General features: G+C 47.1%; 1 protein-coding gene across 2 annotated transcripts in view; it reads right to left on the bottom strand.

Moving 5' to 3' along the window:
* ADCY8 (adenylate cyclase 8) overlaps positions 1 to 14399 on the bottom strand; it is a gene marked incomplete at its 5' end in the record, with an annotated part of 132988 nt that overhangs the window by 68735 nt on the left and 49854 nt on the right. For both annotated transcript variants that reach the window (XM_081111302.1, XM_081111303.1), the window contains 2 exons: positions 7425 to 7552; positions 14288 to 14399. In XM_081111302.1, coding sequence (XP_080967428.1) covers positions 7425 to 7552; positions 14288 to 14399 — 240 coding nt within the window. The remainder of the gene's footprint in view (positions 1 to 7424; positions 7553 to 14287) is intronic.

Raw genomic sequence — 14399 nt, 5'->3', positions numbered from 1 at the left:
TGTTTTTTCTTCTGTGTCTACCATCAGTCAATGACCTTGGAGATGAAGCCTTCTTAAGCAGGGTTCTTGAATGAGGCAATGTATTGTGGTGCCCTGCTACTCCCCCAGCCCTCCCATAGTGGACAGGAAATGAGCGCAAAAAATAAATCTTTGCTATTTTAAAGCACTGAGATTTGGGAGATGTTTGTTACTTCAGCATAACCAGGACTATCCTGACTGTTACAATCACCAGTCTCACTCCATGTTCTTCTCATTACATGTGAGTCACTGGAGTGTATTGGTTAACATGGACTCTAGGGCCAGTTGACATGAGGTTATATCTTGCTCTTCCATTTATTAGCTGTAGGACCTCAAGTAAGCTACTTACCTTCTATCTATAAAATGGGAATAATAATAGCATTGTCATATTAGGCAAATAAACATATGTGGAGAGTTGCAAAAAATGTCTGGCACATACTGGGTACTACTTCGCTGCTTTCCAAATATGAAGGAACTGCAGCCCAGGAAGGTACAGGATTTTATTGTGGTCACATAGGATTCTAGGACTAACCTGGGGCTGTTGTGTTTTAAGCCTCACGCTCTTTGCAACGTGGTGTGTGATCCTTGGCATATAGCTTAAGGTGACCTTGAGTTTCAGTGGTTGTATATAAAGCTCTAGCTGATTGCTTCACATACAGAGCCCCGGTGAGTCCCACAGGAGATAATGGATGTGAGAGTGCTTTGCTGACTAATTGTGAGGGACGAGTACACAGCACACCATGCCAGGGCCATTAGGTAATTAACATTACACAGGGAACGCACTGGAACATCTCAATGAAAAGACACTTAGATTTTTTTTTCTTCTGCAAAAGAAAAATCATAAGAAACAAAATCTCTTTATGGCACCGTTTTCTTTTTGTTATGTCTGGGATTTGGCTTACATAAATGATTGGAATGAAACTATGTAAAAGTAATGAATAATTCACAGACGCTGATCCTCTCTGGGAAGCCGACCTGGTGGTCACACAGAGCCACCGACACGCACCACGTGTTTCAGGCTCTCCAGGGGAGGACCTGGGAGCATCTTCAAGTGAGAGGGGAGCAAATTCTGCTGAGTTACAAATTGTGTTCCGTTCTTCCAGGGATGTCAGCTGTACCTCCTCAGCCACAAATAAAGAGAAAAGACTAGAGATCGCCAGCGCTATAAACACCTGCACCCGCTCTTTCTTCTCTGGGGCCTCTGAGCTTCTGGAGGGCAGGGACTACCTTTCATTTCCACACGCCCAGCGCGTAGCACAGCGCTTAGCACAGCGGCATCGCCAGTGCTCTAGTAGTCACTGAATTGATGGACGCGGCTCAAAGGCTCTCTAGCTTCACAGTCCTCTGTTGACCCAAGATGCGTCTAAGGCAGCCGTGGGCAAACTACGGCCTGCGGGCCGGATCTGGCCCGTTTGAAATGAATAAAACTAAAAATAAAAAGACCGTACCCTTTTATGTAATGATGTTTACTTTGAATTTATATTAGTTCACACAAACACTCCATCCATGCTTTTGTTCCGGCCCTCCGGTCCAGTTTAAGAACCCACTGTGGCCCTCGAGTCAAAAAGTTTGCCCACCCCTGGTCTAAGGGAACCACAGATATGTCTCTGGATCTGCCATTTGGGGAGTGGGGGTGACCCTCCACATCTGACCCCTTCAAATAATGTACCTTTGCCTTCCCGGTTTTCGTGTTGCATTTCTAAGATTTCTTTTAAATAAGGAACTCACTTAATAATAATAATTATTTTTTTTGAAGCTCTATATCAAGCTGGGAACCAATCATGCAAAACTTAACCAGAAAAAGATTGAAGATCATATTCCTTTTCATTGAACTGTTAAAGAGGAATGCTTAGTATATGGTCAGAGATGAAGGACCTTGTGCCCTGGCCGGTTTTGCTCAGTGGTAAGAGTGTCAGCCCGCCCAACCGAAGGGTCACGGGTTTGATTCCCTGACAAGGGCACGGACCTCGGTTGCAGGCTCAATCCCTGGTCTGGGTCAAGGTTCATGCAGGAGACAACCAATTGATGTGTCTCTCTCGCATCGAGGTCCCTCCTCCTCCTCCTCCTCCTCCTTCCCTTAACCCCCTTCCCCTCCTCCTCCTCCCCCTCCTTTTCCTCCTCCTTCTCCTCCTCCTCCCCCTCCTTTTCCTCCTCCTTCTCCTCCTCCTCCCCCCTCCTTTCCCTCCTCCTTCTCCTCCTCCTCTTCCTTCTCCTCTTCCTTCTCCTCCTCCTCCTCCTCTTCTCCCTCTTTCTGAAAATAAATAGAAAACTGAGGTTAAAAAAAAAGATGAAGAACCTTAGAATTTTTGCTTTCAATTTAAGTGCTTTAAGTGGCTCTTTTTGGCTAATGAATCTGTCTACAGAAGGTGCTGGAGGAATGACAGGAGGAATAACCTAGTAGCCGCCCTTGGTCTGTGGATGAGACTCTCTCCACTGTGAAATGCCTGGACGAAAGGGGAGACTTCAGCAGAGTCGCATGCGGGACTGTGGGGTGGAGAACACCCAGCTCCTCAGCTCTGCGGGTGGAGACAGGAGTTCCAAGCTGGACCTACCATTGGCTGGTGTGGGAGCTGGAGCAACTGCCTTAGGCTTGCTCAGTGCAGAGCACTCACCGGCACCAAGGGGCCTGGGATCTGCATCGAAGCAGCCTGGTGTGCGGGTGGGATTCTCCACTCACTGGCTGGAGGCCCTGGGCAACTGCTCTATTAGTGTCCAAGTCCCAGCTTTCTCAGGGGTGATGGGAGCGAGCACCAGAAATCCGCAGAGTTGTTAGCATGGTTTATAAAATCATGTGGATAAAGCACTTCACCTGGAACTATTTGAACATAAGCATAGTGGCTCCTACTGACTTTTGTTAGCAATACCAACGTATAATTACACAACAGTTACACAGGTTGAAGCAGATCAAAAATTATGCATTTGAGCACTTTACCCTTCTTGCTAAAACTGTGCTTGCATGTGTTCTAGTTACATCGCAATAGCTTCTGCCAACCCATTTGGTGTACCAACTGGGCAGCTCCTAGACGTAAGTTGCTTCAAAAGGTTGAACTAGTTGATGATATAGAAAGAACTGAGTGTTTGGTCCTCAGCTACCTGGGAGGAACAGTGCCCTTGACCTTTCTGGAGGGAGTTAGTGACGGAGGTGAACTAAGGAAGCTGGACAGAGAGGTTAAATCACCCGCTCAGGGTCAGTAAGGAAGGGCCCAAGGCCGAGTGCCCTTCGGACACTTTGCTGCCTGTATCCCTTCAGCTGTAGTCCCCCGGTTTGGGGGTGGACACAACATGGGAAGACTAATGTCGATACCTGTCCCAAAACAGCGTGGACCTAGTGAGGAAAGCGCAAGGAAAGACCCAGCCACCCATTTCCCACCACAGGGTTTTAGGACCTTCTCTCTTTCTGTAAAAATAGATATTTTAAAAAGCTGAGGTTTCCCTAAACGATGTGTGTGTGTGTGTGTGTGTGTGTGTGTGTGTGTGTGTACTCTACAATGCATACTTCGTTAAATGCACAAGCATTTTCTTACGCTGTTACTGGTACATATTAATGTAAATCATGACACCCATTTTCCTATTTTGTAGTATGCCAAAATTAATCTCACCATTTCCCTGCCTTTGGGCATTTATGGAGTTACTTACAAGCTGTGCATCCGAAGTTATTTATCCTATCAGAGCATCAGTTCCTCCTCTGAAAATTGGAGGAAGTACGAGCAGTTTCCTCACAGGGTTGTGAATTAGGTGAGGTGAGTTAGGAAGATCATTTAGTACAGTGTCTGCCTGGTACAAGGTGAACATTTAATCGAAATTACTAGATATATTCAGTCTTCACCATTGTAAATACTTTTGCAAAACAATAAATTACCCGTTGACTCAAGATTGCTGTAATTGCTGAATTTTTAAGAGGAATGTGGTCTTATGGATGCTGCAGTTAATAGCATTTCAGAAATGGTGAGAAAGGGGGCTTTAGGAGGAGAGAGAGAAGAAGAAGAGGAGGAGGAGGAGGAGGAGGAGGAGGAGGAGGAGGAGGAGGAGGAGGAAGAGGAGGATGGGATGGAAGAGAGCTGCTGGAGAGAAGAAAAAGTGAAAAGGAAGGTGAGCAATAAGAGGGCAAGAAAAGGGAAGGACGCCAGGAGGCATGCAGAGAGCGTGGGCATCCTTGTCAGCGAGGAAAGCAAAGTAACTCCTGTTTTTCATCCCTTGTCCTGCCATGTTGCTTGGGGGCCACCCTGCACAGGGATTAAGACCTTTGCTCCAAGTTACCAGCCAGGGACAAGCCAGTTCCTGCTTGGCCTTCTGGTGTCATCCTATGACATTTTAGTGGCTGCATTGAAAAGACCAGGCTCTGTGATTTTCATTAAGTTTACCAAGGAAGACTTCTGTAGATCATTCATAAAGATATTGCTTATAACGGAGCCCACCATAATGTGGTGTCTTCTCAGCCATCAAGCCTCGCCGGAATAGACCAGGGCATGGGAAGAGGAGCCACCTGGAGCCATTATGTAAGCCGATTTTAATTAATTTTATGAGCAGGTATGCATAAGACGGCACTAAATGCTTCATTAGAAATAAAGTTACATGCCATTGCTTTTTTTGTCATTCATCTAGCTAATATGTTTCTAAAATCAAATGTTTTTTAATGGAATAAATTCAATCTGAGGCTTGACTAAGACTTATTATCTTGCTATTCTGACATTTGCGGACTTTTCTCCACTTTCAGTATTGGTTCTGCTAATTTGTTAGGGATGTATGTGAGGTCTCCTAAGCGGATCCTTTGGGTCGAAATGATCCTTTGGGGATAAACGTCAGATTTCAGGCACCAGAAGCAGTTACTGGTTCTCCATCCAAAGGACTACAGTAGCAACGCCCCAGTAAACGACAGACAGGGAAGTGGTCTCCCTCGCGTTTGTGCTTCTGCTTGTCTTGACTCTCACTCACTTCTGAAACTTGTGATGCTTGAATTAGCACCAACGGCAGCTAAGTCCAGCCATCCTGATGTTGGCACCCTGTGCCCACTTGTCTGTGATTGACAGAATCTCTCTCACATATTTGGACTGATCTGTGAATAAGGGACCTGGGTCCCTTTGAGTTGGTTTGCTTTTGGGCAAGAATTATCATGTCACTTGAAGCAAAAAAACTACCGGAGCCCCTGGGATCCTGAGAGCCAAGATGTCGATGCCGCCTCATGTTCAAAGCACCAGCCTCTTACAGCCATGCTGCATTGTGGGACTACTGTTGGGATGCTAACTCTGAGGAAAGGCCAGAAAGAGGGACAAGGACAGACCCTGACAGGGTGGGGACATACCTCCACAGGGATCCATCTGTGATGACAGTTACACAGGTGGCCATCTGCTCTGGGGAAACCAGTCAACAAATGGGTAATTGACATTGACATTGCATTACAACCCTTGCAGTATACTGCTCCACACGGTTCCAGACTCTCTTTTGGGCTGAATAAAAAGTTGCATCCCTTGTAAGTAATAGTTGGTTAAGATGGTTAATTATTTGATGGGGCGACATCATTGGGATTCTCTTCCACACACATTCGTGTGCAGATATTGTCTGCCAGGCATTCCCGAGAGGACAGGCCTGACAGCAGAGTGGAAACTCTAGAAGGCTGAGCCAGTGGCAACCAAGGCTCGCCCAAGCCCAGAGCTCTTACTTTCCCCCTGCACTGCGCCATGTTGTTAACTGGGAGAATTAATGCTGGACTCAAGTCCTGTACAGTATAACCCAGGAGATGTTCGAGCATTAATAGACTCTGACTCATGCAGCTTGAAAAGTATCCCACTGAATTGTCTTATTCTAAAGGAGTAAAAGCAGCACTTTTTATTATGTATCAATGAGAGAAGCCCTGAGTCATTTCAACCTATCCACATCTCATTTCTCACTCTGCCACTCCAGAACTTCAGAAAGGAGACCGTGAATCAGAGAAAATGGCCAGGAGGGACAAGATCCTCTCCAGAAAGATAAATGGCAATGCTCTAATTCTCCTAAAGAATTCTGATCATCATTGTTCATTTCTCCCGCAATGCTATCTCTGCAGCATACCTATTGCTTAAGCTCAACATACAAAGTTCTATGGCAAGTTTGTGCATGAAGAGATAAAGAAGATGTGGATGATTAGATAATGAAGGTCATAAAATAAATACATGATGAAATATTACTCAGCCTTAAAAAAGAAGGGAATCCTGTTACCGTGTCAACATGGATGAACCTGGAAGGCATTGTACTAAGTGAAATAAGCCAGATAGAAAAAACAACAACAACAAATACTGGATATGTGAATCTAAAAAAAAAAAAAAAAAGTCGCACTCAAAGAAACAGAGTGCGAAGGTGGTTGCTGGGCACGAAGGTGGGGAAGGGAGGAGATGTTGGTCAAAGGTACAAAATTTTAGTTATAAGATAAAAATAAGTTCTGGGGATTAAATGTACGGCAGGGTGATTATACTTAATCATAGTGCAGTATATACTGGTAATTTGCTGAGAGAGTAGATGAGTAGATCTTAGCATTCTCTTAAAAAAAGGAAGAGGAAAAGATAACCATGGGAAGTGGTGGATATTAATTAGCTTGATTGCACTAGTCATTTCACAATGTTATGCCTATATCAAATCATCACATTGTGCCCTTCGAATATGTGCAATTTTATTTGTCAGTTATACCTGAATACAAAATGAAAACTAAAATGAAGAAAGTTCAAAACAAACTCTGGGGAGTTCTGCTGTTGCATACCCATGAGGCCCACCCTGGGGTGGCCCTTTAATGATTTCCTTTTGGCCGTAGGATAAAGTCCAGCCCCTCAATGGCCCAGGAGGCCTTGCAGCCCCTCGCTGCTCCGGCTGCAGTGCACTGCCAACACCCGTTCCTCCCCAGGTCCCAGCTCCTGATCGCTGCACCTGTCAGTGCTGTCTTCCAGGCTCTCGTGCCCCCTCAGGATCTGGCTAATGTCTACTCACTTTTCAGGAAACAGCTCAGACGTTCTGCTCTGCAGAGCCTTCTCCAGCGCCAGGATTGAATGAGCTGTTCCTTCTTTATTCCCCACAAGCATCCTGGGTTTGCTTCATCACAGAGCTTATTGGTCCATCTTGAAAGTGCCTATGTGCTCGTCCCTCCCAGGGCTCCGTAGCCTCCCTGAAGGCGAGCGTTCCGCTCGTCTTGTTCCTCGCTGTATCCCCACGAGGACATTGGTAATTCAAAGTTGTTGCACAAACAATTGGAAGTGAGGTATAAATCGAACATCCTGAAACTACTAGGTTCATCTGGGAGAAGCAATGGATACGCAGTGCTCATGAAACAAATCAGGGCGTCACCTTTCAACATGCATGCGATCAACCGCAAAGGATAGATGGAGTGTTTGCCTCTCCCGTCATGTGCATCGAAAGCCTGGCATTATGAGGGAGACCCGAGTTACCTGATGGTTTTGATCATGCTGAGGCCCATTTCCACGCAGCAGTGGGCGTGGTCCTGGCGGGGCTCCGGAAGTCCGGAGACGCAGTAGTAGCAGTCCCCCAGGATCTTGATGCGAAGACAGTGATGCTCCTGGAAGGAACAGATGGAGAGGCAAGGACTGAGTCCGCAGATGGGCCAGGGCTCCAGAGCGGCTTGGAGGAGGGAAGCAAGGTCAGGTGGTCTGCACCGGGGGTCAGGGACCCACCTTCGCATTGTACCTGCATTATCTTCCTAGGGAACGAGGCGTTACCCTAAGTAGGGTTTGAAGGGCTCAGAGGTAGAGTGGAGACATGGAAAGACCCTGGATATTGACCTTGACAGATTCAGCACTGTATCTCAGCGCTGCCGGGCACTAGCTTTCTGATCTGAACACCCATCACGTGGACAGGCCTGGCAAAGAGCGGGCATTCAACCTGCGTGTTCCCCTGGGAATCCTACCCCTAGCACTGTCTTTCTTCTCTGGCCGAGCCTCTGAATTAACGGGCTTTAGCAGTCTTTAGCTCAACAACAAGCACTTAAAATCATCAATCGTTTACTAGGAGAGATTTCTACTATTTCAACTCTATGTTAAGTCTCTTCCCATGTAGGTTACTGGCACCTTAAGAACGGGCTAACTGTGTCTTAGAAGCGGGACACAGTTGTTTCGTGGCTTCACAATCTTGAACACATGATTTTTACAAAGTTTCAAAACATAACAAACCCCAAAGAAAAGGTGCAAACTTCGTACTGCGCAGGAAGTGTCTGAAAGTTGCAGCGTAGGGGCTGAGAGCACTGGCTGAGGAGTCACACTGCTCAGGGTCAGATCCCAGGCACCCTACGTCTTTCCTGTGTCTTTAGTTAAATTGCTTAACCTCTGAGCCTCAGTTGCCTAATCTGTAAAGTGGGAACAAGAATAGGACCCGTCTCATCATGCCTGTGAGGATTAACATGGAAAGACTGAGTGCAGGGCCCAGTGGAGGGGGCACTGGATTAATGTGGCCTGCCTCCGTGATGAGGACTTGGACCCCTGTGCCAGTCCTTCCCCTCTCTGATCTGTGACCCAGGGCAGATGACTCTCCCTTCTGGTTTCCTTGGGTAGATGGGTGAGACTGAATGACCCTGAGATGCCTTCCAGACCTGAAGCCCCAGGAGCACGGGTCTGTGTGTTGTGGGTAAGAGGCCCTCCTTATGGGGTGGGGCCTAAGGGCAGGGGGAGGGGAGGTGCCAGCAGCACCATGGAGTCCCTTGCATAGCCAGGCTGTAAAGCACTGCGCTGGCCTCCTAACCTCAGCAGGAGTCAGGCCGTTATGTTTCGGTTACAAACGAATGCACTTAAAAGCCTGGGTGAAAGGGTGTGTAGGGTGTACTGCGCCCCGCCCCCAGTGAAACGCAAGCGTCAGACAAGCAAAGAGACTCGGAACCGGCTCTGGTGCTTCTAGTCTGAATCCGATCTCCAGGGCCAACCCTCCCAAATGGGCACAGATGCCACCCTCGGAACTCTGAGGGCACACACAGCCTTCCCAAGGCTATTCTTAGGAGCCTGTGGTTCCTGGCTATTGGCTGCTTCAATGCTGCTAATTTTGCAAAAGAGCCACTGAAGGGGTCTGGTCAGTCAGCGGCGCCTAGGCCCTTCCTCTGCTTCCTCTGAGACCCCTACAGCTTCTGGGCCAAGATGGAGCCCTTCGCCCACTAGACCTGGCAGTTTCCAGATTAATGGAGTCGATGGGACAGTTACTAAAAAACCAGAGGGTCAGAGGGACGGCTGGAGGGCTCAATTTTGTATTTTCCAAGGAAGTATGAAAAACCTATCAACAAACCAAAATAACAACCCAACCACCATCGACTACACCAGCGCTTTATTTAAAAAAAAAAAAGATATTCCTAGAATAAAGGAAAGTTATTTGCACTAAATTAAATTAACATTATAAAAGTTCACTATATTGCTGTGTGTGTGTGTGTGTGTGTGTGTGTATCTGATTCCTGAACAATGTGAAACTTAGGGGCACTGACCACCCACACAGTCAAAAATCCACAGAAACGTTTGACTCCCCAAAACCTAACTACCTACAGCCATCCCTTGGTAACTGCAGGGCATTGGTTCCGGCACTCCCCGGAGAGACCAAAATGCTCAAGTCAGCCTTCCACATCCGCACTCTTTCATGCTTATAATACGTGGAAGCCTATCTTCTTATCTGTCAATTTGCAGACATATTTTTCTGATCAATTTCTATGAGCTGTCAGGTGACTTAATAGTAATAGGCCAGCAACTTCCTCTTATCCGAAATTGCTTTGTAAAGTTCAGATTAAGGAAGCCAGGTAGCTTTGAAAAGAGATATTGAAGAGGAAAAATAAAGTAGGGTGAGGGTCTTCTTGCAGAGTTTCTTGAGTTAGTCTTAATATAATCCTTTTCCTCCCATCTCGATGGCTTTGATATAAAAATCTTGGGAAATCCCGAGGGTGTATGAAACCATTTGTGTAGATAAATCTTAGGAGATCTGTGCACCCAGTTATCAAAGAGGGTTCCGTGGTTGGGCAGGGCAAGGACGACAGGGATGTGTGCTTCCTGTGTTGTCTATATCTTTGGCGTTTAAATTTTATATAAGGAACAGCATTGCTTTTGTAATCAGAGAAAAAAATCAATAAAAAATAAAAAGAGAGAAGATTCTTGGAACAAAAACATTGGTGCAGTTAATGCACTTAAAATAGTTGTGTTAGAGAACATGACGTTATCTCGTTGTGATTACAGAAACAACAGAAGACTGTCTTGTCCACGTAGCAATGAGACTGGTAAGTCCCTCGCCCAGCCCCCGGCCCTCAGGCCCACCGCCACTGGGGACCTGGTCTCCGTCCCCTCCTCCGAGGCTGCTGGTTTTCACAGATACATTTCCATGATCACATATGACTAGTTTTCATGCTCTTAGCCATAGATTTATCAATCCATGTCCATAGATCTGAGACATGCTTTTTTTCATGCAGCAAATATCTTGAAATTCTTTCGATGTTAGTACAGAAGCAGCTCTCTCCTTGATTTTAATCTGTTGATTAGCTTTCCATTGGGTTCAATTTGTTCTTTATAATAGCAGTTTCGGTGCTTCCAGTTTTGTCAGTCATTTTAAGAAAGGTTTAAGCTGTATTGAGGTCAATCAGGTTAACAAATAAGTATGTTTTTCGCTTTACAATTTTAAAGACTTCCTAATGATATACATATTCTTCATTCCTAATTTGGATGGGGAGGGGCAGGTAGGAACTACTTTATTTTACAAAAAGATCAAAGAGCAAAAGTGACAGAGACCAAACCCCCTAAAATGGGAGTTTGCCAAAGGGTCAAGGGTCACAGTGCTCTGTTCTGAGCAGCCCTAACCACGGGGAAACTGAGCAACTGGATCACACTAAGAGGATCTCTGACAGGAGGCTGTGAGGTTCCCCTGCATTTTAATAACGCAGTGAGTAAGCAGGTGCAGTGTGTGCCATTTGCATGGGAGGTGGGTTCTCTCTGATGTGCAACATAAGGGAAATCTAAAGCAAAGACTCGTGGCCAGGAGAGAAAGGTCATTACAAAGGCAGAGGATTTTGGTGCTAAAGGATGCTCAAGGGGCAAGTTGCGGGGTAAATGCATTTACGGTGGGGTTTCTCCTTCCCGAGTGGACTTGTTTTCCCTGGCAGAGACTATTCAACTTTCCCACCGCGGTCTCCTAGGGCAGCAGGTACTGATGCACCCGGGGCGGGGGGACTTGGCTTTGCCGAGCGCTAATGGCACGGAGTCCTTATTTGGAGCAGCCTGTGTGTGAAGCATCTCACAGTGTTGTGTCATTTATCCTTCATCACACCTTTGATAGGAAACTGAGATGCAGAGAGGGGAATTGCACAAGGAATATTCAAGTCTGGCCTCACTCGAACCCTTCAAGCCATCCTGCAGAGGCAGCAACCCATCTCTGAGGTCTCCTGTTCCACCCCCTAAAATGCCTGATCCTTTAGTAAAGTAAGGTAGTTCTTATCTGCCCCTCCCCATCCAAATTAGTCATGAAGAATACGTGTATTACAATGGAGGCACCTGGCCTTGGTCTGGATCCCAGATGCACCACCTACCGGTGCTTCTGGGCAGATGATTTGACTTCTTTGAGCCTCAGTCACTTGTTCTGTAAAATGGAAATAATAAAGACACTGCCTTGTAGGTTTGTTGTGAGAACTAAGTTAGGTAAGCCAGGGAAAAAACTCATCACAATGCACTAAAAAGGGCATTTTATGCATATTTAATAATCTCATCAAATTAATAATAACTTTACTCCATCACCTATCTGTGCTTAATTTGATAGGTATTTTCCCTTTAAAACCTTCCAATAAGAGTAATACCCCAGAAGGTGGACTACAGAATCTTGTGCCCAGTGGGGATCACTGGCCATGTACCTTCCTTTGCTCCTCTTCCCCCACCGTGTGGACAGGAGCCAGGCGAAAAGCCCAGGCACCGAGACAAACTCCACATTCCCTCAGATGTCACTCCAGGCCCTCAGGCTCGCCTCTCATTGCCCTCGCCCTTCACGCTCTAACAATCTTGAGCTCCTTCTAGCTCCCACGCCAGTAGCACAGTGTTGCATTTTCACACTCCCCTGCCTTTGCCCCATGGCTCAGCCTAGAAGGCGCCTCCTCCTCTCATCTGATCCCAGCAAAGCTCTTCCTCTTTCTCAGGCCCCAGTGTGCAGAGGCGCTCTTCTCTGTGTGCTGCCGGATCACCAACACCATCACCCCCAGACCCGCCCAGCATCTGGCTGGGCTTCCCTTTGTCCCCCACCCTGTGCCTGTCATTGCTCGCACCGCACTGTCCTGCAGTCATGATGGGCTGGTCCGTCTCCCTTACCAGACTCAGAGCTCCCTGAGGGCAGGGACTGGTGTTGCCTTCCCAGAGTCCTGCATGTTCCCTGGCACATGGTACGTTGTCAATAAATGTTGGTTGAACAACTTGCATTAACTGTTACTCAACCCTTTCCCTGAGTCAGCGGCGTCTATGGTGACACTAAAAATTAACCTTGGTCACATTTATCAGTCCTCGCGGGAGAGTCATGTCTATCCATCTTAGCGTCTCTGAGCAGAAATATTCACAACCATAATATGAAGTAGAATGATTTATGCGTAACACACCAGCCCCCACTGATGCAACAATCAAAAGGTGGTATATGTTCTTCCCCACCTCCCAGTTCCCAGCCCTTCAGTAAACCCAGCTCTTGTATTAGGAGAGACCTCAGTCCCCACCTCCTCTGCTGCCCAGTTAGTGCCCTAGTTAACATTGTCCGGGAGCTGCAGGCTCCTCTGCGGGTTGTTGGCGGGTCCCCGCCTGTCTGTGTAGCGCACCTCACCCCTTCCCTCCGGCAATGCTGAATCTCTTCTGGTTTCTGAGTAGCTAGCATCTTTATTTTTATTCTCCCGGCTGACATTCCCTATCTTCTTCACCTCGCTAATTGATATATAACTTAAATAAGTAACAGTCACCCTTTCCCTAAGTGTGAAGAGCCCTGCTCATATATAGAGCACCCACATCACCCCCAAATCACCGCACCCCATGCTGCCCTGCAGTCAGTCCACACCCTCCACTTGGCAACCACTCAGCTCGTCTCTGTCCCTGTAATTTTGACTTTTCTAGAATGGCTTATGTGAGGAATCAAAATGTTTAGCCTTTTGCGTCTGGCCTTTTTTTAACTTCATTTTATTTTTTATTGAATTTATTGGGGTGATGTCATTAATAAAATGATATAGATTTCAGGGGTACGTCATCTGTATCTTGGGTTGGCTTCTTTCGCTTGGCATATTGCGTTGGAGACTCAGTGATGGTCTGGCATGTATCAGAGGCTTGCTCCGTTTCGTTGCTGAATCGTGATCTATGTCGTTCTCTAATTTTTAAGACTCAGCCTAAGTGCCACTTTCTCCTGGAAATCTCTGACCAAGGCTTCTCTGTCGCCTTTGCAGTCCCGGGTCACCCGGATGTACCTTTGCACGCATCACATCGTGCATTGCTTTCCTCTTTATGTAGCCCCAGCTGGACTTAGCTCTGGGAGGGAAGGCGTGTGCTTTAGTCATTCCCATACTCCCAGCACAGAGCCCCACGCACCACCCCTAGAGGTGCTCAGATTCCAGTATGAATGGCTCTCTGTTGGGGCGAGGCAGCCAAAACAGGACATTTTCAGTGCCCGGAGAATGCATTCCCCTCAATGTGGTTTCATGGAACTCCCACCAGCCTGTGAAGCTGGCCGTGAGGCACACCCTTTACCAAGAAGGACGAAGTAACTCACCCTCTGTCACTCAAGTGGCTTTAGGACCAGGAATCTGTATTTTGATGGCAAATGGTCATCTCTTTTAACCTGTTTTCTATTTGAGCTCTGATCAGCTAACTGAAAATAAAGGTGGTGTCTCTTTGGCTAACACAGCAAAGCTCTTAAGTAAGGTCAAACACAGTGGGGCCCAGTGGACCACTGTTTCTTGAGAACCGGCGAATTCAGTCCCCATGGCCGGGTCGGCTGGGGAACGGCAGGCAGCCACCTCCGCACGAACCAGGGCAGCTGGGTGGCACCTGGCCACTCCGGCGGACATGATGCTGGGGTGGAAGCGGATCAAAAGGACTCGGTTTAATTGTCACTCAACCAGCTGTCTCTCCACTGGGAAGATTCATCTGTCAAACCTCCCATCCGAGACCTGTCAGTAACTAACACTGATCCCCAGAATGTGTGAGGATCAGGGGGCCACGCCCAGGGGCAGGATGCAGAACAGTAATGACATTGGCAGCAAAGGCTGAGTCCTCCCCTCATTCACATGCAGTCCCCACTCCCGCCAAAGACAAGCAGGGAATGAAATTCAACTCACGTGGGCCAGTCGATCGAATCGGGCAAAGAGCTCATTGAGCATCCTGACCAGCTCCTGAGCGGACAAGGTCGTGGAGAGGTTGGTAAATCCTTTAACATCTGCAAAAAGAATA

Source organism: Myotis nattereri (genome assembly GCF_964212035.1).
Source record: "Myotis nattereri genome assembly, chromosome: 17".
Classification (NCBI taxonomy): Eukaryota; Metazoa; Chordata; class Mammalia; order Chiroptera; family Vespertilionidae; genus Myotis; species Myotis nattereri.
Note: the sequence above shows the minus strand (reverse complement) of the source record. Positions and strands in the feature narration are given on the sequence as shown.